Raw genomic sequence first — 27191 nt, 5'->3', positions numbered from 1 at the left:
TCATTTTTAAAAGAAAAAGTCTGTATTATATTTAACAAGCTTCGGCACTATTGTTATTTCGATTTAATAAGCTGTTATGTCGGTAAATTACTACCAACTCAAGCATTAATAGCTTTACACACTTCAACTGCTTCAATATAGATATTGATAAATTAGATTCTTATTTATATGGCTACAGCATTCAGCATTATTTATTAGTACTATAGAAAGCTAATTCTTTCTTATTACCGATTGATGAATGTGTTCCAACTCGAAATTGCAAAGAATGCATATCTGAAAAGTCATGTCGTCGGGTTGAATTCCAACGAAAGCTGGAATGGAATGTTATGTATTTTCTTATATGTCAGAAGAACAAAACGTGCAAAGAAGAATAAATACAATGCATATAGTGAACCAATATAAATATACGTATATTTAGTCAATCAAATATAAATCTAATATTAAGTCTTTAGATTGTAATTACGTGCAAATAATAATTTGAATTACTATTTATTGGTAATGTATCTATTTCATCAAACTATCTATTTTCATAATTTTTTTTTTTTAATAATACAGAAGAATTTCAATGATATGATTTTATTACGTTATGTAATGGGTTTGAAGTCTACAATGATCATTCTAAAACTATCAATTTGATATCAATAACCCAACAATAGAGACTAGTTTTATCGTATTCCTTCTAAGCATCATTTCTGATGAAATAGAAATTTTTGTGATGGTTCTGCTTCGCAACTGGCGGGACCTTACTGCAGGACTCATAAGTGGCAGTATTTACGAAGAAAGCCATAAATGGTTTACTTGTAATAGGCTCATAATTAAAATGTCATAAATCTATTGCGTACAACGTAAACGCATAGTTTTGGGTGGAGATTATATATTTTCTATCTCTTAATCTTTTTATTACCGAGTATCGACAGTGAAAAATTTACCGTACAAGAAACTGTATCACCGTTGTTGAGTTCTGAACTAAACGTCTGCCACTCCCATTTGAATAACTGGAGTCTCGTTAGGAAAAGCCGTATATTTACGATTGTCGCAACAACGTACGGGAGCAGCCGGGCACGTATAAAAGCCAGCCGTCACGACAGCTCAAAGTGCTTGTAGGTCTATTTCACACGACAGTCAGTCGTCCTGTCATTGTGCTTGTAAGAGATTAAAATAAGAATAACGGGCTGAAGGCATACATTCTACCCGGAGTTTCAAAACTAATGAACCTGAAACAAAATTTGCCAAGATAACCATTTCCCGAGAAAGGGTGAAAAACAATTCACATTAGTGTTGAGACACCCTCGTGAACTAAAATTTTCTTTTGATTTCTTCTAGTCGTTAAGCTACATAGTGTATATGTAGCAAAATATTTCGCTGTCCTTTTATTTATTAACCTCTGTGCGTTACTATCGCAATTCCTCATCTCTCTTCTGCCCCCCCCTCTCTCTCTCTCTCTCACTGTGCACGCAGTCAATCGTGTTTTATCTCCACAGCGACGCGCTTTTCTTTACTAAGCCCCCTGCTACTCGCCTTTGCAATCACCTAAGTGCTGCACGCGCTCGCAGGCGAAGAAGAGACAAAGAGAGAGGGAAAAAAAGACACGACACGTACCGCGAATCAAAGGACGATGCTATTTTTAATTGCAAGCGACGCGACGGAGCTTAATGAAGGCAAAACAAGCTCGCATAGTGTAAGATTTCACAGGGTAGCTTGCTCCTTTCTCCGGTTTTTTTTTTTTTTTATTAAACGGAGATGCGCAACCGTTGTACATGATGGAGTGTAAATATTTTTGTTTCAACGTTGAATTTACGAGTACATTGAGAAAAAAAAATGGTAGAAACAATGACTCGAGGAATTCACATACACAGTTAAAAATATCAATATTATATTCAATATAAACGTAATGGAAGTTTATTTCTAGCACGAAAATTCAATCCAGAATTTTTTTAACCCAAAAAATTGCATTTTTTTGCAAATAAAAATTTTTATAACTTTTTAACCATAAATTTTAGTCAAATTTTGATTACATATTCTGAAAGAGCATAAAATTTTACATCGGACGTCATGAAAACGAATTTTTTTTTTTATAGTAATATACGAGAAAAAATATGTTGAATATTCAGTTAAATTGAGGACATTTGGGACTTAATGGGTTAACTTCATACCACGGCTCTTCTTAATTTTTCAGCCACTCAACACTTAGTTGTATTTTTTCAGTTACTTTAATTTCGTTAATACTATCTCCTGGTTCATTATCAATTATATTACTTGGATGAAGTAGACGTAAATCAAGTTTCTTGAGGTTATTATATTTATCGATTAATTTTTCTTTAGCCTTTTTTTCTTCCTTGTATCAAGTAGTTTAATTAGACGCAATGCCATCTAATTTGCGTTTAGAAAGTACATCGTCAACTCCATTCAATTATAATAAATTTTGAAGAATCACTTGATTTATATCAGCTTGGTTTTTTATTATAAATTTAATTAACAGAATTTTTATATAAATTTAATTAACAGAAGCCTGAAAACGTCCAAAAGCAAGGCACATCGCACGTCGATTGATTTCGAATGATTGACGTCAGTGTCACATAAAAGTCCAATCTATTAAAATGAAATGGAACTGTCGGCACAAGGTCTAACCTTCGCTATCGAAAATGTAAACTTGAGAAAAGCTGACTTTTTGACTGCGCGTGAAAGCGAGCGCGCCGCATTATCACGAGGATAATCGAGGTGTCGCGGCACTTCTTTTTGCCGTCTACATATATATGTAGGTATATGTGCTCGCTCCCCTTCGCGGCGACGACGCGACGCAGCGACGCGGCTATCGAGTTGAAATCGTCTCACCTGTCGCGACGTTATGGATATAGCAGTGGCTCCGTGATAACGCGAAACTCCCTGGAGTAGCAGGCAGCGGCGAACTCGCTTCTTCGATTGCCGAGGGGGAAAACTGCTGCGCCGAGTGCTCTTCGCCGCGAATGCCCCGCGTACTTGTTCTCTTCTCTCTGTTGACTTTATCGCGGCCGAGCTTCTAGATTGAGATGCTTTCAGAGTGGATTCGCGCGCTCTTTTTCTCCTCTCTCGCCCTTTTGCTTTTGTTTGCCCACGCACTATGGTTTGATTAGGTTTAACATTTGATTAGTGCGGCGCTCGCTCGAACGCATTTTCTGCAAAACTTGAACGATTCTAGAAAACGTCGATCCAGGTGAAATAATTGGATTTCCGTTTGCCGAGGCTACTTTTAAACAAATCGATTCGACGCATCAAAGCAATTCGACCGGACTCGATGTGTAGCTGTCGACTGCTATAAATTACCGGAGAAAAGTTCTAGGCATAGTAACAAATCAGCTCATTAGCAAACTGAAAGTACGTATGAAAATAAATTTAATAAAAAGCAACGCAAATAACCTTTGGCGAAAGTTCCGTTCAAGTTGAACTTTTAACGATGTCGCGAGTAAATAACGTCGAATTACCGATGAATAAAATAAGCTCTCATTTATTTACTGACGCAAATGGCAAGTGTTTCATCCAGCTATACGGAGGTCATTAATTAAGTGAAAAGGCGAGAAGAACTCGTACGAAGTAGATCATCTCACAAACAATTAGCCCCGAAGAAAACAGATGTCGTAGTTGTACGCTCGCCCGCGCGAGAGAGAGAGAGAGAGAGAGAAAAATGGCCAATAAATCACTCTGCGAACCCTCTTCTGTTTGCACGCGCGCGCTACAATTCGGATCGATATGTGGGTAGGATGAAATGGCTTTTTGCAACGTAAACGTTACATTATTGGGACGAAAATGGAAAGTACGCGTGCAAACTGCGATGAACGCGTATAAGCATTCAATTAAGAATTGCCTTGCTCGGTCTTTTGTTTCTTCGATTGTTCGTATTCATTTAGACGGTCTTTCGAGCTAAGTTGTTCACTAGAAATTTTACATAGCCCACACTTTTTGGCGTCCTTTTTCAATTTGAACTGTTCAACTACCTTTGAATATTTTCTATTTCTCACAACAATTTCTATCTGTGAATTGTCACGTCAGAACCTTGCAGTTTCGAATTCTTAGCGGTAATAAGCGCCGTAAAATACGTCAGATATCGTATTCGCAAGCTCCGGTTAGATGGAAAGGTAGATGGAGGAACTAAATGGAAACTTAAAAAAATTATAGAAAAACTGTGTGTCGTTAGTGAGCATAGTCGTAACCTATCAATAACTTCGCGCAATTTGATTTTTATTAATGAAAATCCGGAAGAAACAAACTTTTGAAAACACGAAACTAGGTAACTAGCCTTATGTTCATCGTCTCATAAATTAAATAAATATATAATTATGCTAATATGCTGAGATTGCTCCAATAACAAAGGAATACATGTAACTTTAAAGAAGAGATACTGATTCTAGTTGCGTTTTACTTCTTATCTTTACACGCTGATGTTAAATTTCGATTGGTTTACAAGCGTTTCATCCTGGCAATAATCCAAGTAGAAACGCTTGTGCTACAAGTCTTTTCGACGACGAGATAAAAAGATTCATTCCGAGATCCGAGAAGCCATCAAAAGAATTTCCAATTCGTTCGCCAAACTCCAGCTCGCGAGGAAATGTCACGAGCGAAAAACAAATTTTCGATATTTTTCTTCTTCATGCATGCAAGCGCGCGCTGCCGTTCGAAAATGTCACCTTAGTTTTTCGCCCCTCGAGAGCCGCAAATTGACGCGAGCGACGCGTGGCCGCGTCGAGCTTCGCTTGAATTGCATATCGCTTTTGCCGCGCGCACCAGCTGCGCGCGTAGAACAGCAACGCCGTGCCTTCGTGTTTTGACCTTTAATAATGCAACCCTCGGTTAAAGTAATGACTTTGCACGAAATCCTGAGGAAGAGAGAGAGAGAGACAGAGTGAAAGGGCGCTGGTGGTATCGTTAATAGCAAGCCCCAAATGTTTTTTCTCGCGCCGGTAATGCTTGGTCACGCTTTCAATTGAAGTTTTCTTAGTGGCGGTGGCAGTAGTGGAATGCACGAAAGTAGTGGACGAATGTGCGAAGAAGGAAAAACAAAATTTAATATCGATTGTATTGCGAGCTCGCGCAGATTGAATTACATATTAGCCGGTGATTTATTGCTAAGCCGTACTTACGTCGAATGTAGAGTGTTGCCTAACGTCGTCGGCATATTAAATTACACCAACGCATGTGCCCTTCAATGGAAGAAGGTATATGAAAATAGCTTCTACATTAGCACTATTCTCCTTCGCTGAAAATAGGCAAAAAATGCCAAGCGCCGGAGTTAATGCCTTTTAAAAGTATCGCGCGCAACGCTGGCGATGCTCGTTTTAATTTTTCGAAGAGAAAACCCCCATCAACAACTCACCTGCATCTCATTAAAGCGCGCTTGTCATGCTGAAAACGCGAAATAAAAAGGACCATCAAGTGTGTCACATTTAAAAAGAGAGAGCACTTTGCAAAAGCAAAACAAAGCGAAATTCATAATAATAACCAACGGAAGGCTAAGCCTGCGCGCGTTTTATTTCTCAAAAGGCAGTTTATGATTCGGCCGTTAATCAAGAGACTGCGACGAGGACGACAAATCCTCCGCCGCGTCGGGTAAAAAGCCGACATAGTTTATTAAAAATAAGCGGGCGAAACAACGTGGAAGAGAGTCCAAGAGGGGGAAATAAAAGAGACGCGCCTCTTAATCATGAAGCTCGCGAGAGGAGAAGCTTCTAGACGAACATTTTGGAATCGCCACAAGACTCGTTTCGTAATGCATCTGTCGCGTGCGTCATTCAAGTTCATTACGGAAAGAGCAATGGGCGACCCGGCGGAGCTCTTGGCAATAGATGGAGCGCGCTGAAATTTTATAAATTTAGCTGCGCGCGAACGCGCTCGACAAGCCCGGCACCAGCTCTATAGTCAGTTCGTAATGCGCGTCGGCAGTTTGCCGGTAGCTCGCTTCAATTTTCAGCAGCGCCGACGCATCGCGGATATCCAGTCGGATCTTTCATTCTTTCACACTGGCGCGCAGTACATTACGCTGTATCGGGAGCCGCGCGAGCGTTCGAAAGGTTGAATGGACGCCACGGCGCGACATCAAAAAAGGAGGAAGCCACAAGTGTGTGGCGTCGTCCCGGCTTATCTTCACGCCTCGTAAACGTATATCCATCCTGGCGTCGGGAGCGAGACCCTAATTTTTTTCCTCGGCGTGCGCGCGCTTGATACGCGTCACTCTGCAGGCTGAATACATCATGCGCCCGGCCGAAGGAAAATTCATCGCCGAGCGCGCAAAATATTTATCGGTCGCGATAGCGTTCGCCATTTTTCGTCGCGCCGCCTCGAGCGAAATAATGCGACGGCGCGTTGCGTCCCCGCGAGCAAATAAGACGGCGCCGATCGTTTAGCGCCGAGGATCGCTTGACTTTAGGCAATTAAAACTCGTTAGCGAAGTCGCAAGCTAAATTTGTCTCCGTTCGTGCAAGTGAAAGAAGCTATTTTCAAAGTGAAATATTTAGTTTGTTCCTGCGCTCGTTCACTCGTCTGTATACAGCAACCGTCGCGGAACTTATATCGGCAAATTTAGAGTTTCCCCCTGGAGTGCAGGCTGCTGCTGCTGCTGCCCGCTTTGGAATCCCGTTTGTTCTATTCGACGCCGCGATAACTTGGTCCAAATATCATCCGCGCGATTCGCATAGTTCCTTAATCGCAATTCAATCCCGCCTCGCATTCCCAGCAGCTCGCCTCGCTCGCATTTTAATCGCGCTGGCGAATCGATCAAAGACACGTCGGCGAGCGCGCCGGAATTAGTCCTTTTTGCGCGCCCGCAGAAAACAACGGCTAAAACAGTTAGCAGCAGTTTTTCGCGGAGCGCGCGGATGTATCCAATAATCGAATCGACTCCCCGCCCTCCCCCCCTCCTCGCCGCACTGTGTGCACGCGAGCCTCGCGTCTCTCTCTTTCTCTCTAGAGAGATTTTCGCCTTGGTTTGCGTATTTTCCGCTCGTGGACGTTTCGCCTCGCTCTCCTTTTTTTCGCCCGCAGACTCTGTCAATCACCCGGCGTCAGTCAGCCTTTTTCCCCGCTCCTTCTGTCGGCCGCGTCGCTGTTTTTCAAATTAAATTTTCCACCTTGCCACGGTTAATACTCGAGAGCGCGCTCTCTCCCCTTATGTCTTTGTACGACCGATGAAAATTACCGCACGGGCTCTTCGTTCTGTTTGCAGTTCGACACAACAATCGGTCAATGCTCAAAATCAACTGAAGCTCCGGGCATAGTGCGCGCGAGTGCTACCCCGCAAGTTTTTAATCGGGTTCTACTTTACTCTCGAATTCGTGTTTCCCGCGTCGACGAAATCAATACGGAGGCCCTGTAACACATTACCAGCGCGCGCGCGCGCTCGCGCACGCCACCTAAGCAATTCAGCAAACGTTCCCTGTGCTGCTATTTTCATCTCCATTGAGATTTATTTATTCATTTACTTTCGCAAGCTAAATGAAAATGTACGAGCGAAACGAAGGCCAGCCGTATATATATATATATATATATATATAGAAGGGAGGGAAACAGCAAAGCTATACAAGCTTATCTCTCCCGTAAAGTATTACATCCAAAATTAGGGCTGCGCGCATCCTAGTAGGTGTATAAGCCAACGTGTATTCGTGCTTCGGTAAATTAACTATTTTCGACAATATCAGCAACTTCGTCGAGCGCGATGCGCGGCGCCACAAAGGTTGCCGTTTAATCGCATAAAACGAGCTTCAGAAAAGAAACGCGTAAGTCTAACTTCTCCAACCGCATACGGACGACGCGTGATTACATTAATTAAAACAATCGGCGTAGTGAGAGAGGCAAGCATAAAAAAAGAGAGGTGGGAAGCGAGGAGCTGCTGCGCCCTCCTCGTTAGAGTACAGTGACGCAGGTGAAGCGAGAGAGAGAGAGAGAGAGAGAGAGAGAGAGAGAGAGAGAGAGAGAGACAAGGACGACGGTATAAGGGTAAAGTCCCCGTCGTAATCCTCCATTTGTTTGATCAAGCGGTGCGCTCTGAATGGCATTAACCCTTCGGCATGGGGCTTTTTGCACGCGCGGCGGGCGAGCGGTCGGATTATACGATAACTCACAAAGACGCGCGAGTGGCCCAGGAAAAAGTTAATTAGCACTTTGCCCCTAGCGTTTAACTTGACGGACATGGAAAGGAAAGAAAGCAGCAACGCGTACAATCTAGCTCGAGATGGAAAATAAAGAAGTTTAAAGGTATGAAAGTGTTGACTGAAAATAAAGATATTGGATGTATTGTCGTGTATAGGAGCTAAACTTGGCAAAGTAAGGTTTCAAATCTTTGCTTACAGGGATCATTTTTCTTAAAATTTTGATTGGGCGGAGTTGTGAAATCAATCGCGAAGGTTCATTTAGAGCTTTAGTTTATTTGCTCGATTTCGGGTAATATTTTTGATCGCCCTTTATGGGGCCTACAAGGAAATTGTGATTATAACTTGCTATGGTCACCAAAGACAAAACTTGTTATAAATACGCCATTGATATTAAAGCACAAGTTATCCGACCGATTCATCGTTATATAAGTGATACTAAACAAGAGATAGATTTTTCTGAAAGTTCTTCGATTATATAATGATTTCATGACATAACGGTGCTTCTCATTTTAACTATAAATATTTGTGTGTGTGTGTGTTAAAGATAAGTGAGGCAAATAGAACTATGATCAATGCCACCAACAATTTCAAAGTATGTAAGTCGTAAATCACGGTTGAATCACGATAAATTTTCACGTAAAAGCGGCTCTTTTCCACTCACGGGTGGGAAAACAGAGGAGTAGAGAGAAGAGAACAATCGAATGAAAATTTCAAGTGTGCGACTTTTATCGCACCACGGAATTTCAATCAGAGCTAGAGCTTGCACTCTTCTTACAATCACCTTATCACTGCACCCCGTCGCCATGTCTTATTCAACGTTCCTCTCCGCCGAAAAAATAAAGGAAAAATTCTTTTTCCTTGAAGACGACGTCGAAGGTCAGGCCGGGATTTTTTTTAGCAATGGAGGAAAACAATAGAAGCGGAGCTCTCAAGAAAAGCCCTCTCGTTTAATCCTCTTTGCAACCCATCCTCATTTTCCATTTCGTCGAAACTCGCGGTTTAAGCGACGAGAGAGAGAGAGAGAGAGAGAGAGAGAGAGAGATGAAATGTTTGCGCACGCGTGCGGTAAGAGCGTAAGAGACCCTAAGGGGAAGATAAAATTCAGGCGGAACACAAAGCGAGAGAAATCAGTGAGTGTCTGAAGTGACGAGTAGACGAAGAACAATGAGCTGGTGCTGCGTGGAGTCAGTTCATTTATGAAATTGAAGGGATGGAATTATGACGAAGGGTGTGCTGTAGGTATAGCGTTGAGAAGGATTTTCGAGTAAAGTCACTTCATTTCGACGCAAAGTTAGACTGCACTCAGCGCTGAGTGGCCGTGTAGAGCCATCTCGCTCTGCTCGCACATCGCTTTGCGACTTCAATCCGACGGACATTTCAAAAGAACGAAAAAGTGATGGGACCGGCGAGAAGCCAGTGTGAAAGCCAACGACCGTGAAAAATAATTACGACATCGCGAAACGAAGCATCATAGCGTTATAAATCAAGTTTATTCCATCAGTCAATATTTGACTACCGGGCGGCAAGCTCGTTCCGTTAATTAACCGGCAGTGGAGCAGAGTCGTTGTATGTTACAGCCGGGAAATTAAAAACTAACCGAGCCGCGCGCTCGGCCCGCATAAACAAAGCCGTGCGAACAGAGCCAACAGAGCGTGAACCGCGCCGACGCCCGCGCCTCCAATCAACCGCGACAAAAAGAGAAAAGAAAGCACTGCGCCAATCGAACAATAACAAGCGCGTGGAAAGGCCGAGAGGGAACAAAAGAGAAGAAGCGTCGCCTGCTACGTTTCAATTGGGGACAAGTGAGGGAAACGAGGTAAGTGTCCGAGAGTGTGCAAAGTGTACAGTTTCTTTTCAAGTGACGACGAGGCGCACGTACATAGGTGTCGGCCGTCGTTGCACTGCGGATGCACACGGACGAGAGTCTGAAATTGGGTAAGACTCGGTTTTTCTCCTGCCTCTTTCCTAGCTCCAATGTTACGCCCTCTTTTTCCAGGCCAGTTATTGACCAACGATGACGATTCGCCCGATTTGTGGAGTACCGCCTACCAAATGTATTTAATTATGGTCGAAGACTTAATGTGCCGAAATTCCACTGCTACGTGTGATTCCCTTAATTAATTACAAGTACATAACGCAACGATAAATGTACTAATTGTATGCCCCAAGTACCTTAATTAACGTGCATTACAAGAGCTCACTATTCACTCGAGTTCTCGCACCTACACCACGTCAATCAAACTACTTCCCGGCAAATTTTATCAAATATATATCAACGTAATTTCGCGGATTTGAAGCTGAGTATCAATAAATTTTCCGGCGAGTCATTTCGAGCGCGGAAAACGAAAACACCAATCAATTCGGCGCCCCTCTTTCTCTCTTTCTCTTTCCCTCGTCATTAAAGCCTGCAACTCTTTTTGCGAACCCAACAGTTGAAAACGGTCATTTTCCAGACAGGCGAAAATTCATAGCAATTTTCGCGCATTCACACTTCCATTCACTCGCGAATGCAACAACAAAAAATGTACGAAAATATTTTAGAAAAAAAAAACGACCGATTTATAAAACAAAGGGAAAAAAGAATTTAATAACACAAACATCAATAGGTGAGCGCTTAATAATTAATAATTTATAACATACTGGGGTTTTCGATGGCGAAACGTAGTCCCCTGCGTATAAAGTATCGGCGAGAGTGATTAGAGTAAACGGCAAGAAGCGAACCACTTCGTGTGCTGAGCGAAAGCCAGCTTGGTAGCACAGATTGCCGTTGACGAGGTTTTCAAGCCTCGAGGCCCGGCGGAGAACGTTGTAAGCCACGAAAAGGCTAATGTAGAGCGGACGGAGAACGATTGTAGAAGAGTCAGGTGCGCTGGGTAAAGAAAGCAACGGGAGAGACAGAGAAAGAGAGACAAAGCAAGGGCTAACAACAGAAAGAGAAAGTGGGAATCAGATATCGAGCAGATACTTACAATGAAAGTTCGAAAGTTGGCATGCTCAAAAGGACAATCGCAAGACCGCATTTGCGGGTTCTCGGCAAAAGGTTGTCGCGTGACCAACGGGTAGAGAGCAGCGTGCCAGGCTCTTTGTCTCAACGCCATCTCCAGGTACTTCGCCCTTAATGATCAGATGGAAGGCCAGTGACTTTCAAATCTGCGTCAAGACCATGTGGCATGAATAATAGCGCGGTCAACCCGTCAACAAAATGCCCCGTATATCTGTCTGTTTTCCCGGCGCGCGCTGCTCGTACTCTCACTCACCTATGGGATACAACGAGTTGTACATAGTTAGAAAATATAAGAGATTCAGGAGGCAACGGTTACATAAGATTATTTTCTAAATTATCCACAGCATTATAAATATTTTATAGAAAGAGAGAGAGTAAGACCTAACGAGTAAGGTACAACTCATATATTTAATAATAATCCAATAACTCAATAATCCAATTACTAAAAAGGGTACGTTTACTACTATTTCTGGTTATACTTTTGTCTATAAAGGAATTTTATTGTAAATGTAAGGATCTAGATGAAATAAACGTAATTAACGGTTATGTTATTGGAGACACTTGAGGAGTGGATACTTTATAACGATTATTAATTGCTCTTATCTACACTTTAATTTCTGTGGCGGCCAAGTTATAAATGACGGTATTGTGTAAAGATTCGCTCGCTAAGATTGAAGTTGTGCTTTTATAATGGTAGAATAATTACTCTTGTACTTTTATCATAAAAAACAATGCTTTATTATTTTTATCAAATAAAACGTGCGCACTTGTGTGTGCGCGATCTGACGGAATGAACAAATGAACAGGTGTACGTACCCTGAACCGAGTAATGAATAAATCAAAACCGCAACAGGTGAAGATGTAAACGTTAGTATTACGAAATGCATAAATCTTAGAGTAAAATTTTAACTCATCGACGTCTCAGCGCAGCAGATATATATATGTGCCGCAGTTTGCATTTTTATTACACTACACAAGCACGCGCGCGCGCGCTCGCACACACACACAGTCGCACGTAGTAAACTTTTTACGAGAAACACGTGAAAGCTTTCACAAGTTAGCCCCAACGAAACGCCTTGAGGGTAGAAGCAAAAACAAAATATATTTCCGTCATTCATTTACAACTTCCAATTACTCTTCATTACTCCATCGAAGATACTCCGACAGTTGAGAAGAAAATTCGCCCGATACATCAAGATAATAATAACGTTCGAGAGAGAGAGAAGAAAAAACCAGAAGTTTAGGCATCGCAATTTGTTGGGCGAAAACTCGAGCCGCAAAGAGAGGAAAAATAACAACACACGCGATGCCAAGAATTTAGTATTAAAAAAGTTTTCCGCGTTCTTCGTCGTGTATATAAAAGTTCTAGATGTAGCTGCCATGCGTATACGTGCACACGTAGAAATTCGTTTGGGAGTAGGGTGGATGGAATTTCAGTCTGAAGGTTTGGGCGTGCGGTGACATTAATTATTTGCTTGAGTCAGGGATCAACCGTCGGCGTATTTTTTTTTTTTCGCTCGATGAATTGTTCGCGAGTAAAACTTGAGAAGTATATATCGTTGCATCAAGTTACGATCACCACGGCAAGGCAAACTTGCTCGTGTGAAGTTCCGCGTCGAAATTCAGCAATTTCGGGTTGGTGGGCCAAGAATCGGGCGAAGCCATGGACCGTGGCATGCGACATTCTCGCGCGACTGTCACTCCGGCGAAGCTTCCGATTTCACGAAAGCGAAAAAGTTTCTCATTAACGCACGCCTAATGTAAAACACTTCGCCCAAGCAAATAGACGCCTCTGCGAGCATTATGCTAATGTAATAAACAGTATAAGCCAGGCACTGCGCGAATAAAACTCTCCTCGCGCAGCTCGACGGAAGTTTTCAATTAGACAATTCGTAAAAAAAAAGATCGCGCAGAGAAGTTGCAAGGCATTAAGCGCTCAACAAAGACTTTGACGACTTTGTTCGAGCACGCTCTCTGCTGAAATTCTTGGCGACTTTTACAGCGTGACCGTAAACGCAGCCGAGTATTATATATATATATATATATATATATATATATATATATATATATATATATATATATATATATATATATATATATATATATATATATATATATATATATATATATATATATATATATATACATGTACGCTCACAGATAAAAAGAAGCGACAAGTGCTATCATCGCCTACGACGCGGCATTTAACGGAATAATGACACGGAGACTTTGCCCTCGCGAGCGAAAGATTAAAAACAGACGCAGAAAATTGAAGCTTTACGTCCGCACACGTGCAAACATAGAAATCAATGGGCGCTCTCTCGCTCTTTCTCTGATGGGATTCCACGTTTGCTTTTGCATCGGTAAAGCGAGGTATTTTCAATCGCATTGTTACGGGAATTCGATCGATGGAATATTCGCGTTACTTTTTTTTCATGGGCGCGCGCGCGCCTGCGGATTCTTCGTGAAATCGGCAAATTGGCTGTGATTGCTGTTTTAAGCGTTGCCCCTTTTCATTGCGACTTTGCTCGAGCGAGCCGAAAACTTTCAATTTTCTAATCTATACGCTAGATCGAGCAAACTCTGCCTGAACGAAGTAGAAGATACTTTCGCTCGCGATTTAAGTTATAAAGAAATAACAGCGAGTCACCGATCGCTACTTGAGAACGTTAGCAGCTGCGCGACCATGATAAAATCAACACTGGCGTGCATTGTAAACTTGGCAACGTTAGCTTAAAAACAGACGATGTTTGTTGCTTTTGAAAATTGCGTCGTAAATAATGCAACGACCACTCGCGTGCTCGTTCAATAATAAATACTACTTAGCATTTAAGGTCTTCAACAAGGCGGCAAGGGAAGTTTTTTACTTCTCTGCGCGCAATATCAATTTTTAACTGGGAATTTTTCGTTAGCGCGCATGCGACGGACGTGGAAGAAGCTCTCGTCTCGCGCGCGTTTTTCCAAGCTCTTGGAACGGGAATGGGATAAATTTTTCACGGCGCGCAGGGAACTTTCTACATCTTTAATAACGCGACGCCACCACCTTCTCCCTCCCTCCTCTGACCCTCCCATAGTCCGGTGTAGCTAACTTTTGCGCACGAATTTCCAAGAGCTCGGCCCTCTCTAACTCGGTAACTTTGCATACGTAATACAAGTGGGATAAAGATGGCTTTTGCCCCTGTGTTTCTGAGGCTCAAATTTTATTGAGCTTGAAGTACGTGTTCGTCCGTTTACGGAAGGCTAAATAATTCTCAGTGCTGACGGCTTTAATTAGCCTTGTTTGCACTGTGCCAAGGATAAGCAGGTGTTTTTTAGGTGCCATGCTCGTTAGACCAGGGAGATATCGCTGCGCCAGTAAACATATACATATATTTCATTGTTCCTTTCGGACTAATGCTGTAAATTTTCAACCAAACGTCTGTGCAAAAGTAAAATGTCATTAAATTCTGACATAATTTTCGAAGCGATATTTGGCTTTCAAACGGATACGCTAAAGCAACGCTTGTACTAGGCCGTGGATATACCATTCTCTATTCTTATTATATTTCTCTATTTTCTAATTCTTATTTTCTCTAATATTTTGATCTTGCATCACCGAGATCTTTGATGGCTCTTGCTGACGCTCCTCTAAGCCTAATAAGAACGAATTATTTTATTTCTTCTGTCATATAGTGATCTTCAATGTTATGAGGAATATCCCAAAAATTAAAATCAATAACTTAAAAACTTCACTCGAATCCTACGCTTCGCCATTTTGTCCACGGCGTCTTAAGTAATACTTTATTGTAAAACAATACATAAAAAATGCAGTTAATACATTAATCAAGACGTTATCATCACAATAAACAAAAATTAGTTACACTCACAATTTTGGCATATTTTCTAAACATTATACAATGATTTTCTTTCAGTAAAACTGAAATCGTTAAGTAGGAAATCCGTAGTCAATTATGTGTGTCTCGATACATGGTCTTGAAAGAACTGACTGTAAATACTTGGTTCTGACATGAAAATTCCGAGTTAATAAGATTATGAACAGAATTACAGATTTACTAATTAGCAAAAATTTTTGTGATATTACAAATTCCTATTTATGCTATTAAAATTTAAAAATTTTAACCGTTTAAAACTGTATTGATTCTCAAATACTACTAAGAAAATGTTTATCCTCCTTCCGATTAATTTTATTGTTATAACTATTAATATGAATAATTTCTGATATTATTCTTTTTTTATAATTACTTTCTCTGTCAAGGATCATTACATTATTTTAATCAAAACTGTGATTTGGATGCTCAACAATATGCAACGGAACTGATAGATTTAGTTTAAGTAAGTTTGATGATTTCAGTTGTACTGAAAGAAAATCATTGTATAATGTTTAGAAAATATTCCAAAATTGTGAGTGTAACTAACTTTTGTTTATTGTGATGATGACATATTGATATTAACTGCATTTTTTTATGTATTGTTTTATAATAAAGTATTCCTAAAGAGACCATGGACAAATGGCTCTTTAGGAATACTCAATCAATAAATATTAATTTATTGATTTTAATTTTGGGATATTCCTCATTACATTGAAGATAATTATTAAATACTAAGTAGAACGTACTAAATTACGGCAGCAATTCTCGTAAACATGAATTAAAAAAAACAACAAATATGAATTGATTTTGAGAATGTCTTTTTATTATTTCCATGAACTACGGAAAGTATGACAGCTTACAAATCCTCTTTACGGAAAAAGAACGCTGTTGAGAGTCCAGACAGTTATATTTCATCCTAAGCTGTGTGTTGCTTACACTTTGAAGATTGTGATCAAACAATCGACAAAAAAGTATATAAAACAAAATCATATCATTCGGTTGTTATACTCACAATACTGTTTTTCGAGATAGTAACCAAACTAATTTGAAGTATTCGTGAAGTTAAACGTTTATGATTGCAAATTAATATAAAAATGTAGTATTTAGAAAGAGAAAGAAGTCATAATTAATCAAATTATTCAAGAGCCTAATGTTCACATTACATTAAGATAATGAAAAAACTTTTGCTATCTTATAGAAAGTTGAATGTTTTCCATTCATAGACTCGTAAATGACATCTGTTGAATGTATATCGCATATGAAAGATCTATTATTAGACTACGCGTGCGATTTCGAATACCGCGCAGTAATCCACTCGAGAACATCTGGTAAAACAAATAGCAAGCAGTGTCAGAATCATTAATCACAGAGCATTTGGGAGATGTCAACCCAAAAACAGGCTTGTTAAGCAAGCGATGCTCGACAACGTACTCGAACAAACAAACCAAAAAAAAGCTCGCACGAAGAGGGTCAAAAGCTGCCTCTCTCTCCTCTAATAATAATGACGTTGTTTTGCATCGGACGCATCATATTTATGTAAAGCCGACTGCGTGCGCGGGTGCGTGCTTGCCTATCTGCGTCGCGTCGCCAGAGGGCGGCTATAGTGGGCGCTTATCGACATGTCGAACTGTAAACGCGCCGAAAGGCCTCACACGTGTGCACGTGTGGACCAGTGAAAAATGCGATATGCAAACGTGCCAAGCCAGACGTCACGTCGAGGGTTTCCTCTGTGTGTATACGCGGCCATCGAACCTCCCGTTTTCGTATCCATCAAATAATTCATCTCTTTTTTTTCTGTCGTACCATGCGTCCCAGCAGCAGCAGCAGCAGCAGCAGCAACCCGTTAAATAAATTCCCCAGTAGCTCACCTTTGTGTATCTGTCCAGCCTCGTGTGCCATGAGCTTTGCTTGTCCATATATACGCCGAGTGCGACAGCAAAAAAATATATATAACATTTTTCAGTTGCACATAGTATTGGACGAGTCAGTCGTCTGATACATTGTTTTTGCTTGGAATCTCTTTGCGATGTAATTACCTTTGAGCGTTGGTTTTCTAAGCTTCGGTAATTCATAATCAGACGCAAAATATGCAATCTACGCGTGACGATAACGCTAATGTTTGATGAATTTTGACGTACTCATATCGTCGCAAGCATATTTTATTTTTCTATGTAAGTTGACTTATGGCAAAAATCGATCATTCAATTGGATAAAGTGCAAACAAAAAACTACAGCGTGCCAATATAATTGACATTGATCAAGTTGATAAATAGCGAACACACCAAATTGTTGTCGAAGCAAAGTAGAAGAAATAAAAAAAAAATGAATAAAAATCAAAAGGTATATGTCCACCTCATTCGTAAAAGGTCAATATTTCTCTGCAGCTACCAGACTTTAGTGATTAGTCTTCTTCGGGCAAAAGTCCTCTTTTTCAATTGACTACGGTTGGACCTTGCAATTGACAACGGTCAGCCGCCGCGAGCCAAGCGTAAATTCTGCTACAGCCAACTCTCTCGACAGGGCGAAAAAAAGAAAACAAAATAAGTACAGTAGAAAGTTCGATTTGGCGAATTGGCGAAAAAAAAGCGAGCTCTCTATCTTCTTCATCACTTCCCGAACAGCGCGCGAGTGGTAAGTAAATAAAGCGCGACGGAAATTCTTCCCTTCTCGTTTTTCCCAATACTCTTTCTCCACGAGCGAACTCACTTTTATGATTTATTAAAAAAAAAGAAGCTTTTTCCCCGTGTCTCGTTTCTTTCCCCTCGAATTTCTCTATCTCGTGTCTTTGGCATTTGCGAATGTATGCGCGAGTGCGCCGATGGCCCTAATAGGATTGGAATATTTAGCGACGCCACGGCGTCTCCTTTGAAAAAAAATCTTTCCAATTTAATGGAATGCTCGGCAAACAAGCGGAATTGTGAAGCTAAAGGGGGAGTAGAGCGAGTTAGTCCGGCGCGTTTTTATTTCTCCTTAATTATTTAGGATGTTTGCGCTGTGAAGACGGTTTATTACTTATGAATGCTTTGTGAGCCAACGGCAATAAGACTCTTTGAAGCTGAATAAGCTTACTCCTTTCAAATCGTTAATCTGTTTTTCTTCTTTTTTCTAATTTAAACGAACAATTAATGTAAGTTGTTACGCTTTCGATTATATAAAACTTAATCTTAACTCATTTTGTATAACGAAAATCATTCAAGACAATTTTCATTTGATCTTTATCTTTAAATTGTTTCCTTTAAAAATTATAAATTAATTTTATTTATAAAACTGATCATAATTTTTACAATTTTATTTAACCGTTATACTGAATGAAATGTAATAATAATTAGATGAATAAAAATAAGGTTTCTATATAATTATTTTTTAATTTATATAAATTTTATTTTTGAAATAATAGATTGCAACTTTTTTACAGGGCTAAAATCATTATTATTAATGTACGATAATTAATAATACAATATTAGCTAAATAGAAACTCAGACATAACGTGAATGTAAGTAACAAATTTTATAATACACTTGAGTGAATGTCAGCGTATTCGCACTTCATTATTGATAGTCTGAACACCTAACTGTAGATCGAGTCGATCTCTTCGGAAACTATTTCGGAAGTGCATCACGTACCTCAATCTCGATTCCTAGGAAAGGATCGTAAATGTCCCCGTGAATCTTTTTCATTCACACTTTAAGAGTTTCCTTTGAATTTTGTGTATTTAAAGTTACGTTGATGATTTACAGACCAATTTTCTCTTCATTGTAGTTTATACTTTCCTTTACTGGCATAAATAGTAAATTAATACATTACAGCTAATGTTTTCGCAAAGAACAAGCTCTAAAATTATAAGTTATCTCGGCATAAAATGTTTTGTTTCCATTGCAGGTAAGCTCGATACTAAAGTATATTCTATTGTAAATTAATTATTGCAAACGCGAATTGATTAGTAGCACTACTGCGTTAATATTATAAATGCAACTTCACAAGCTAATTAGTACAAAGCGCAAAAAAGAAAGAAAAATGGGGGAGGGGGAACAGCCTCTCTTAGCTCGGAATTTTCTACTCTCGGCGTGCGTGTGTGCAAGTTTCGCGCATTTTACTTCGAGGGTTACCCGACACTCAAGCTTCCTTAGGCTCCCTTTTTTTGCCACTGCGTACGCGCGGCCCTCACTTTCGCTCTCTTGATGCTCTTACCGCGCGCGTTCGCAGCCCTTTCTCAAACCTTATTTACCATATTCACTGTGTAATCCAAGAAGCTTTCTTTTTTTTCGCCTATCCCGTTTTACTTGGTCCTTTGAGTGTGTTTCTCATGCTAGCTAGCCTCTTTAGTTTTTCTCTCGTGCGCAGTCGGCGTTGCTTTGTCGCCGGTACACTTGATCGCCGACGGTTTTTCTAATTGCTCTCTCGCGCGTTGTGCTGTTGATGTCTCGACAAACGCAAAGGACTTTTTCTCGTTTCATCTCTCGAGATGCTCTTTCGACTTCTTTCGTTACAACGCTGTAAATGCTGCACTCACTCACACACACACACACACACACTCTCTCTCTCTCCCTTCCATTTCTTCTTTTACTAGAGCTCTAGGAGGGAATCTGACTTAGAAAAATTACATACTACATGACAGTGGTTAATGTGACGTTCCCTCTCATGAAGGAGAATTTCCTTCAGATCAGGGATCAGTCGATGTCCACCTTTCACATTTGAACCTGTTACTGTAAGGGATGTGAAGTTAGTGCCGTGGTAAACAGCACTGGGTCAAAGTTATTCGAAAGATCCATCGTTTTCTTAACTAACTCTAATTCTATAAGAAGTCACTCTCCTTTAGGATGAAGAATAACCTACTAGAAACCGCAGTCGTTTCGCATTTAGCTCATACTTCGATTCTGTTTATGGATCTTTATAAGACTGGCGTCGCTGCACACAGCACAGAACGCTTGTGCCCAGCTGAAACTGAAGGGCCTTACTTGCTCATCTGTGCGAAGCCTCGCCATGGCTAATCTATTATAGTATGCAACGGCTCGTCTTTCCGGCATAGAGTAAGACATTATTGCCAGGCACTCTCTCAGAAATCATTCTGCTGCCTTTCACATCAAAGAGTCGCAAGTTCAGGCTTGGAAGAGAAGATCTTTCTATATTAGAGCGATATATTTCTTCATCCAAATTAGCGTCACCGAATTTTCAACCAAGCGTATATTTCAGTCCCAGACATGGATTTTCTATCCTAACTGTCCTCACTGCTTCTCGAGTTTATACAACTTGTCTCAAAATCGTCACTCGAGGGGACAACTAAACGCAGGATGCCCTATCGTCTCTGCCAGCCGTCTATCGCCCTTTCCGAGTTTCATTACTCACTTCCACGAGCTTCCACCTTAGTGTATCAAAACGTTATCCTTGCGGATAGATTTAAATTAATGGTTGCGCTAATTATAGCCGTTTTTAATTACCGGTAGACCGTGACTCCGCTGGCAGCGTCGCTCGCTTTTCCTATTATAAAGCTATTGCAGCCATAGCTCAAGATGGTGGACAATTGAGGTACAAGTTGAACTGGAATAAGTATGTATCTTGGCCGGGACAAGGGCCATTACGACTAAGGATATGTTTGTGGGTGGGGTGGTAGAAAGCGAAGGCAGCTTCTCTCACTGTTTTGGTCCTTATATTATCCGTTATGTACTGAAGTTATGGACCTTGGTCAGTGCAAAGGCCATTACGGCTGAGGAGATGTTTGTGCGTGGGACAGTATCAGGCCGAAACAGCGAGCGACGAGCAAAGAAGAAAAAAATTGGTATTTTTTTATTGGAAAATATAATTCGGCAAATTTTTTGGCCAACATAGCCGAACCGAGCAAATTCGACTCTATTGAAAATTATTTTTTTTATTTTAACTATTTTCCGGGGCTGATCTGGGGGTGGTCGACCTCAGCTGTATTTGCACAATATTCATATAAAGGATAAACTGCCAGGTTATGGAATTGTCTGCGAGAGTGAGAGAGATAGCAAAAAATAGAGGAAAGCTTTTATCTCTTTCTAGTCGACGTTTATTTGCGTGATGGAAGCCCATGAGACCAATAAACGTCGACTAGAAAGAGACAGAAGCTTCTCACTAGTTGTTGTTATCTCTATCACTCTCGCAGACATTTCCATAACGTGGCATCAGCAGACTATCTTTTATATGTCTATGATTTGCACTTATCCCAGCTAAAACATATAAATAACTATTGTAACACTCACGCATAAAATTCAAAAATAAATGTTTAATTTATATTTTTATTTTCGTCTTTAATATCAATTTTATTTGCAACATGCTTATACGGCTCTCAAAGTTGAATGTTCGTTGTATTTAATTACTGTACATTAAAACTTACATTGTTAATTATAAATGTGCGAATTTAAGTGAATGTAAATAAATATATTTAAATTGGAACGCGAGATATTAAAATGTGCCAGCAACTGTAAAAGGTAATATTGTAAGTAAAAAAAGGAAGGAAAGTTTGTAATGAAATATGACATTGACATGTGAATGAAAAAGAAAAAATAATGTAGCAGCGATTGTAATTGAAAGTAAAAATCGGAATAATAGACCTTTGATTTTTCGTTCTATCCTTATCTGAAGTAATTTTCCACTAATGTGAAACATGCAGTCACCATTCACTTCCTCGTGCGAAACTGTATTGACCCACTGAAGTTGTATGGCACTGGCTACATAAGCACATAGTCAAACATACACAGGCGTATGAATGCGTCACATGCGGAAAAGTTACTCAAAAATGTAGTACAGCCAACTGTCGAATTTGGATGAACAAAAGTAGTTTGAGCAAACGATTACACCACACTTAATCATAGCCTCAACTTATGTGTTATTATTCATGATCTCGAGTATTCTCTTCTTTTAATAGCGACTACCTCCGAATAAATAATGATATTGTTTATCCAAATTCGACAGTTGGCTACACTACATTTTTTAGTAACTATTCCACACACAACGCACTCATACGCTTGTTACGCTCGCATACGCGCTTATGTAGCTAGAGCCGATGTAGTCCCGCAACATAGCGTATTATTTAGATAGTATTTTTATTGGTATCAAATTTAACAATATAGAGCAACATTACCGCTACGTTGGCGCCACAGAGTGGAATATTTCTGATTTTTTTTCCTATAAATTTTTTATAAGCTATCATTTTCACTCGATTTTGACGGTTTTTTTTAATTACTCGTCATTAAGTGTGTTTTTTTTTATGTTCGAGCACCTTACTGCAATTATTAATATTATTATAATAATTAACACAAAAACTATTTAAAGTATACGTGTCTTGTATAAATGTTCAATTTTACAATAATTTGCTTGAACAACTTTGTAATAGTCAATTTTGCAAATTTGGCATCAGATTTGTAATTTTAATTTTCGATATAAAAAAAATCACCACGCACAGCATCCTTGCACAATGAAGCAGTGACTTATATTGACTAATATATATATAATAAACAAACAAAAATTTATTACGAAAAACCGCCATTTTTACACTTCCATGTTCAATTTATTTTAAAACCATATTTGAAAGTTTTCGAAGTTTTCACAAAGATGTGACATTTTTTTTGAGTAAAAATGAATGATTTTGATATGATCTGGTCTTGAACATTTTTTTTTCTATCATTTTTTTTGATAACGCCATATTGAATTTCTTTGTAAATAAAAACAATTTTTGACCATGGAATCTTTTAGAGCAATCTCAAATATATATAGGAATATTATTGCAAGTGTCTATAGAACTATTGCCACTGTCTAACACTTTCAATATAAAATTTTTAAAATTTTCGGCGTTAATGCGTTAATTCTCATTTATTGTTCACTTAAATCTTCTACAAATTTTTTTAAATGATTGGATCGAGGTAAGACCAGCAAAATCATATTTTTTAGATCAAATATCATTAAAATAGAATATAAAATCGTGATTATACTAATTTTTAATTTATTGTTTACTTACATTATTTATATTTGTAAATCCTGTATATTTGAATACGTAACGTTTACAAATAATGAGACGCGATAATAATCAATAATAAAAAAAGTGTTATACTTATTTTTATAGATTATAGCTAAATTTGCAGTAAATAATTTATTAAATTTTGTAAAAATTTAATAAAACCTTTCATCTTACTTTCAGATTTAGAATAAACAGTCATTATCAATTTGCTGACAATATAAAAAATCCTAAATTATTGTAAACAAATATAAACTAGTTAATATGGAAGACTACCCAGGATCATTAACCGATAAGATCTCCTCAATTTCCATATCTCTGTGGTATCTATTCTTCGAATGTTCGATATCAGCTTTTAACAATAACTTATCCCTAAATTCTTTACTTTGCGATCACAAAAAAGTCTTATCATATCTGAACAGGTGTAATATATCAAATATGACGACAGCTGTTTGTCTCAGTGTCGGATATATTTTTCTAATTATCAATTATTTGTAATCGTATGCTGCCTTCGCCATTAGAGTTGGAAGTTGAATTGTCAAATATTTTCATTCATTATCAATCTTCATATTTCAGGTTGCCGAGAATCATAAATTGTTGATTTATTGCTACGGCATGTTCTATATTGCTTAGAATATTCCTTATATTTGTCGTTTTATAATATTTATATTATCGTCTATAAGCGATTTTCAGAATACTTACTAGAAATTAAAAAAAATCTTTCTCGTTCATTATGATATGTACTCTTGAACCCAAAGTTCAACTATTTTAATATTTGAAAGCTAGATTTATTACTAGTAGCTTTGAATCAACTATAATTCGAATACAAAAGAAATTCGGATATTTAATCTGCATACATTAACTTTAAAAAGTTGGTATGAAACAAGTGATATGTGCCCAGACATAAATCATTTTTTGAGTTATATATGTGAACGAATATATGAGATTTCCCACTTCGATCAGTGTTAGCAGCAAATGTGCAAGTTATCATTTTGATTAAGCGTAAAAAATGGAATCTTTCAAATATTTTCAAAGTGTGGCCATTATAATGGCTTGTTGTTATAATATCGAAGCATCAAAAGAAATGAAGATTTCAAAAGTGCTCTGTAGTGGTTTGACGGAAGGAATGAATTTTCTATACTGTTTGTCCAATTATCCTTTTAGTTCAAGTAGGTAACCGCTTTTTTTAAAAGAATAATGTCAGATTTAATACTTATATTTGACTATATTAAATACTACCAAACAAATAAATGTTTACTATTTCTAATAGATAAATTTTAAATGTAATTTTCTAATTATGAAACAGATTGCTATAAGAATGAGTTGAGTATTTATTTTTATGCTTACGTGAATAACTCGGAAGGAAAATATACTGAACCAAAAGAGGTAGAAATTAACCTTAAAAATGAGGTCAATTTTGATTCAGAAAAGAGAACGACTATAATCATTCCTGGATACCTAAATGTTCGCACAACTTCATGGATATCATCAATGGTTAAAGAATTACATAAATTTCAGGTAATTTGCGAATATATTATGATATCCATACTCATTGGTATTACAAATTTCTCATTGTTTCTAGAATCAAGATACAAACGTAATAGTCGTCCAATGGTTCAAAAATATCATTTATTCTACAGCTGCTAAAGCTGTGGATGAAGTGGCTAATAAAACTGCTAAGTATGTCGTAAAAATTTATCACGACTATATTTACTTTAGTTATTATTTCATTAATTTTCTATAAAAAATGTTTAGCATGTTAAGGACAATATTTAAGAAAAATGGCAAACCAAAATTTCTACACATAATAGGACACAGTCTTGGCGCGCATATCGCTGGCTTAACAGCTTTGAAGTTAAAAGACACGTGGTTTGTAGATCGAGTTACCGGGCTCGATCCAGCAAGACCCATCTTGAATAACGAAAAAAATGCAACCTATAAACTGAATAAAGATTGTGCTAACTTTGTTGATGTGATACATAGTAATAGTGATGAACATGAATCGACATTTGGGTTTTACGAACCCATGGGTGAGCGTCACTGATACTGCTCGTTGTTTTTTATAACATAAATGTAGAAGAGATTTGATTTAAAATGAATTTTTAGAATTAAATTTAAGGTAATAAATACGACTATTTAAAGTTTTATAAATTTTGATCTCTTCTTCAGGCCACATTGATTTTTATCCAAATGGAGGAGACCATCAGCCCAGTTGTATTAACAAGCCTAGAGAAAAAATTATCTATGATGACGATTTAATTGATTGTTTCAAAAGTGCTACTACATTCGATTATGAATATAAGCTCATTTTAAATTTTAGTAAATATGAACAATTGCTTAAATATTATTTCTACTTATAAATATTGACAAGAACAGTAGTTATTATTTATATACTATTTTAGTTCACAGAATATCCAACGGCAGTAATATGATATGCGATCACCAAATGTCAGCTCGATATTTTATTGAGTCATTCCATAAAAATAAAAGATATTTTGCTACGAAAATAGAAAACTTTAAACAATTGTCAGAAATAGCGAAAAAAGAATTAAGTTGTCATGATCAAAATAACTGTAAAGCTAATGAGACCTGCGCCGAGATGGGAATACATGCGGAAAATTATAGTAAATATCGCCAAGGTATATATTTGCTGAAAACAAATTGTAGTTCAGATAATCCAAAACCATTCACATTATTGTCACAGTGGTTCAATATTTATAAAAATTGAAACGCAACATAAACGACTTGTAATTAGTCAATATATTTGTAATAATTTCAAGTACTTCTTATTGCCGCAGATGTGAGTAAAATATTTTACACTCGCTGATGACAAAGGTTATTTCTTATCTTCGAAAAGGTTCTAATTATTAAATACACTCAAAAATGCAACCGGATATAAATAAGCAAACTTATAAACTGTTATTTCATATAAATGACAAACAATGGGATTTGTTTAAATAAATAAATCACATTTTTATGGACTATACGATATATCATTAACTGAAACTATACATAAATACATATAGTTTAAATTTTCTCTTAAATAAAATTACGATATTTTGTTCGTTAATATTACAAAGAATTATGGGCTAGTATCGCTATATATTGGTTTAAGTCTTTTAACTATCACATCATTTCTGGAGCCATAGATAAAATAGTTGAAAAAGTTTATGAGTATGTAAAGAAAAATCTATATTAATACAGTTAATTCAATTTGGAAATTGAAATAATATTCTTAAAAACTCGTGCAGTTTGCCACAGCATACGATAATACATTAATTGAAAGACGATATTTACATATTATGAGCAATAGTATACCAATCCTATTTCCACATAATGTCAGGGAAAGAAAATATTATTTATGATCCGGCACGAACGTCAGAATATTTTTTACATTGTTACTGAAAGGTCAGTTTAAAAATTTGTGATATCAAGTTTCTTGGCATAACTATGGCAGCACTTTAATTTCAATTGTAATGATAAATATTGCAAGAAAAGCCGAATAAGAATGCGAATATATAGTCGCGTAAAGAGTACTTAACATAGAGCGTTCTAATGAGACAGCCTTTGTTATTATACAACTAACTTCTACTTATTAGGCCAGTTTCAGCTCGTCATTATAAGCTCATGCTACTGTACACCTTGTATCGTCTTTTATAATCATTGTACCGTATTTATTATATAATAATAAATCTATACTACAACATGGTATATCAAATGAAATATATCAAGTTAATAATAATTAAGTAAAAATAAAAAATACATAGTTTTTCAATATAATTAAGAACACATTTCCATTAACCTCCACGAAGTCAACCTTTGTTGTCATGTCAAAGATTTATCCACCAAACTTATCGATTTTAGTAAACCTAAGATGTGGATTACGTCGTTTACTAGATTTTATAGATGCATTTCATTCACAAATCATTTAGGAAGTCAGACAATGAGAGAAAGAAAAAGAGAGAGAGAGAATTTCGATCAATTTATATATTTCACCTGAAATAAGTACGGATACAAATTCAACTTATACGGATAATATAAGTTGAATTTGAGAGTGCAATAAAACGGCCAGGTATCGATTTATCTGTACCTGCGTTACATACATTCGCCGATTTATACAAGTACGGTACAATAAAAAACGGACTGATTTATGATAGTATTTGAACTAAAACACGTAGTACACGTTTTTCAGAACATTTGAACAAAGATTTTATTTAAAATAATAAAGTGAATCG

At 37.9% G+C, this 27191-nt stretch overlaps 2 protein-coding genes across 2 annotated transcripts in view; both read left to right on the top strand.

Annotated features, from left to right (window-relative positions):
• The window catches only part of LOC131669022 (discoidin domain-containing receptor 2-like), a 96261-nt gene that overhangs the window by 29780 nt on the left and 39290 nt on the right, over nt 1-27191 (top strand). The window lies entirely within an intron of this gene.
• LOC131669054 (inactive pancreatic lipase-related protein 1-like) lies at nt 24005-25684 on the top strand. The gene is made up of 6 exons (XM_058943626.1): nt 24005-24125; nt 24263-24474; nt 24539-24636; nt 24712-24986; nt 25126-25275; nt 25359-25684. Exons 1-6 carry the CDS (start codon nt 24005-24007, stop codon nt 25682-25684), a joined length of 1182 nt encoding a protein of 393 aa, XP_058799609.1.

This window comes from Phymastichus coffea, unplaced genomic scaffold (assembly GCF_024137745.1).
Source record: "Phymastichus coffea isolate CEN01 unplaced genomic scaffold, Cenicafe_Pcof_1.1 PCOF00086, whole genome shotgun sequence".
Taxonomy (NCBI): domain Eukaryota; kingdom Metazoa; phylum Arthropoda; class Insecta; order Hymenoptera; family Eulophidae; genus Phymastichus; species Phymastichus coffea.
Note: the sequence above shows the minus strand (reverse complement) of the source record. Positions and strands in the feature narration are given on the sequence as shown.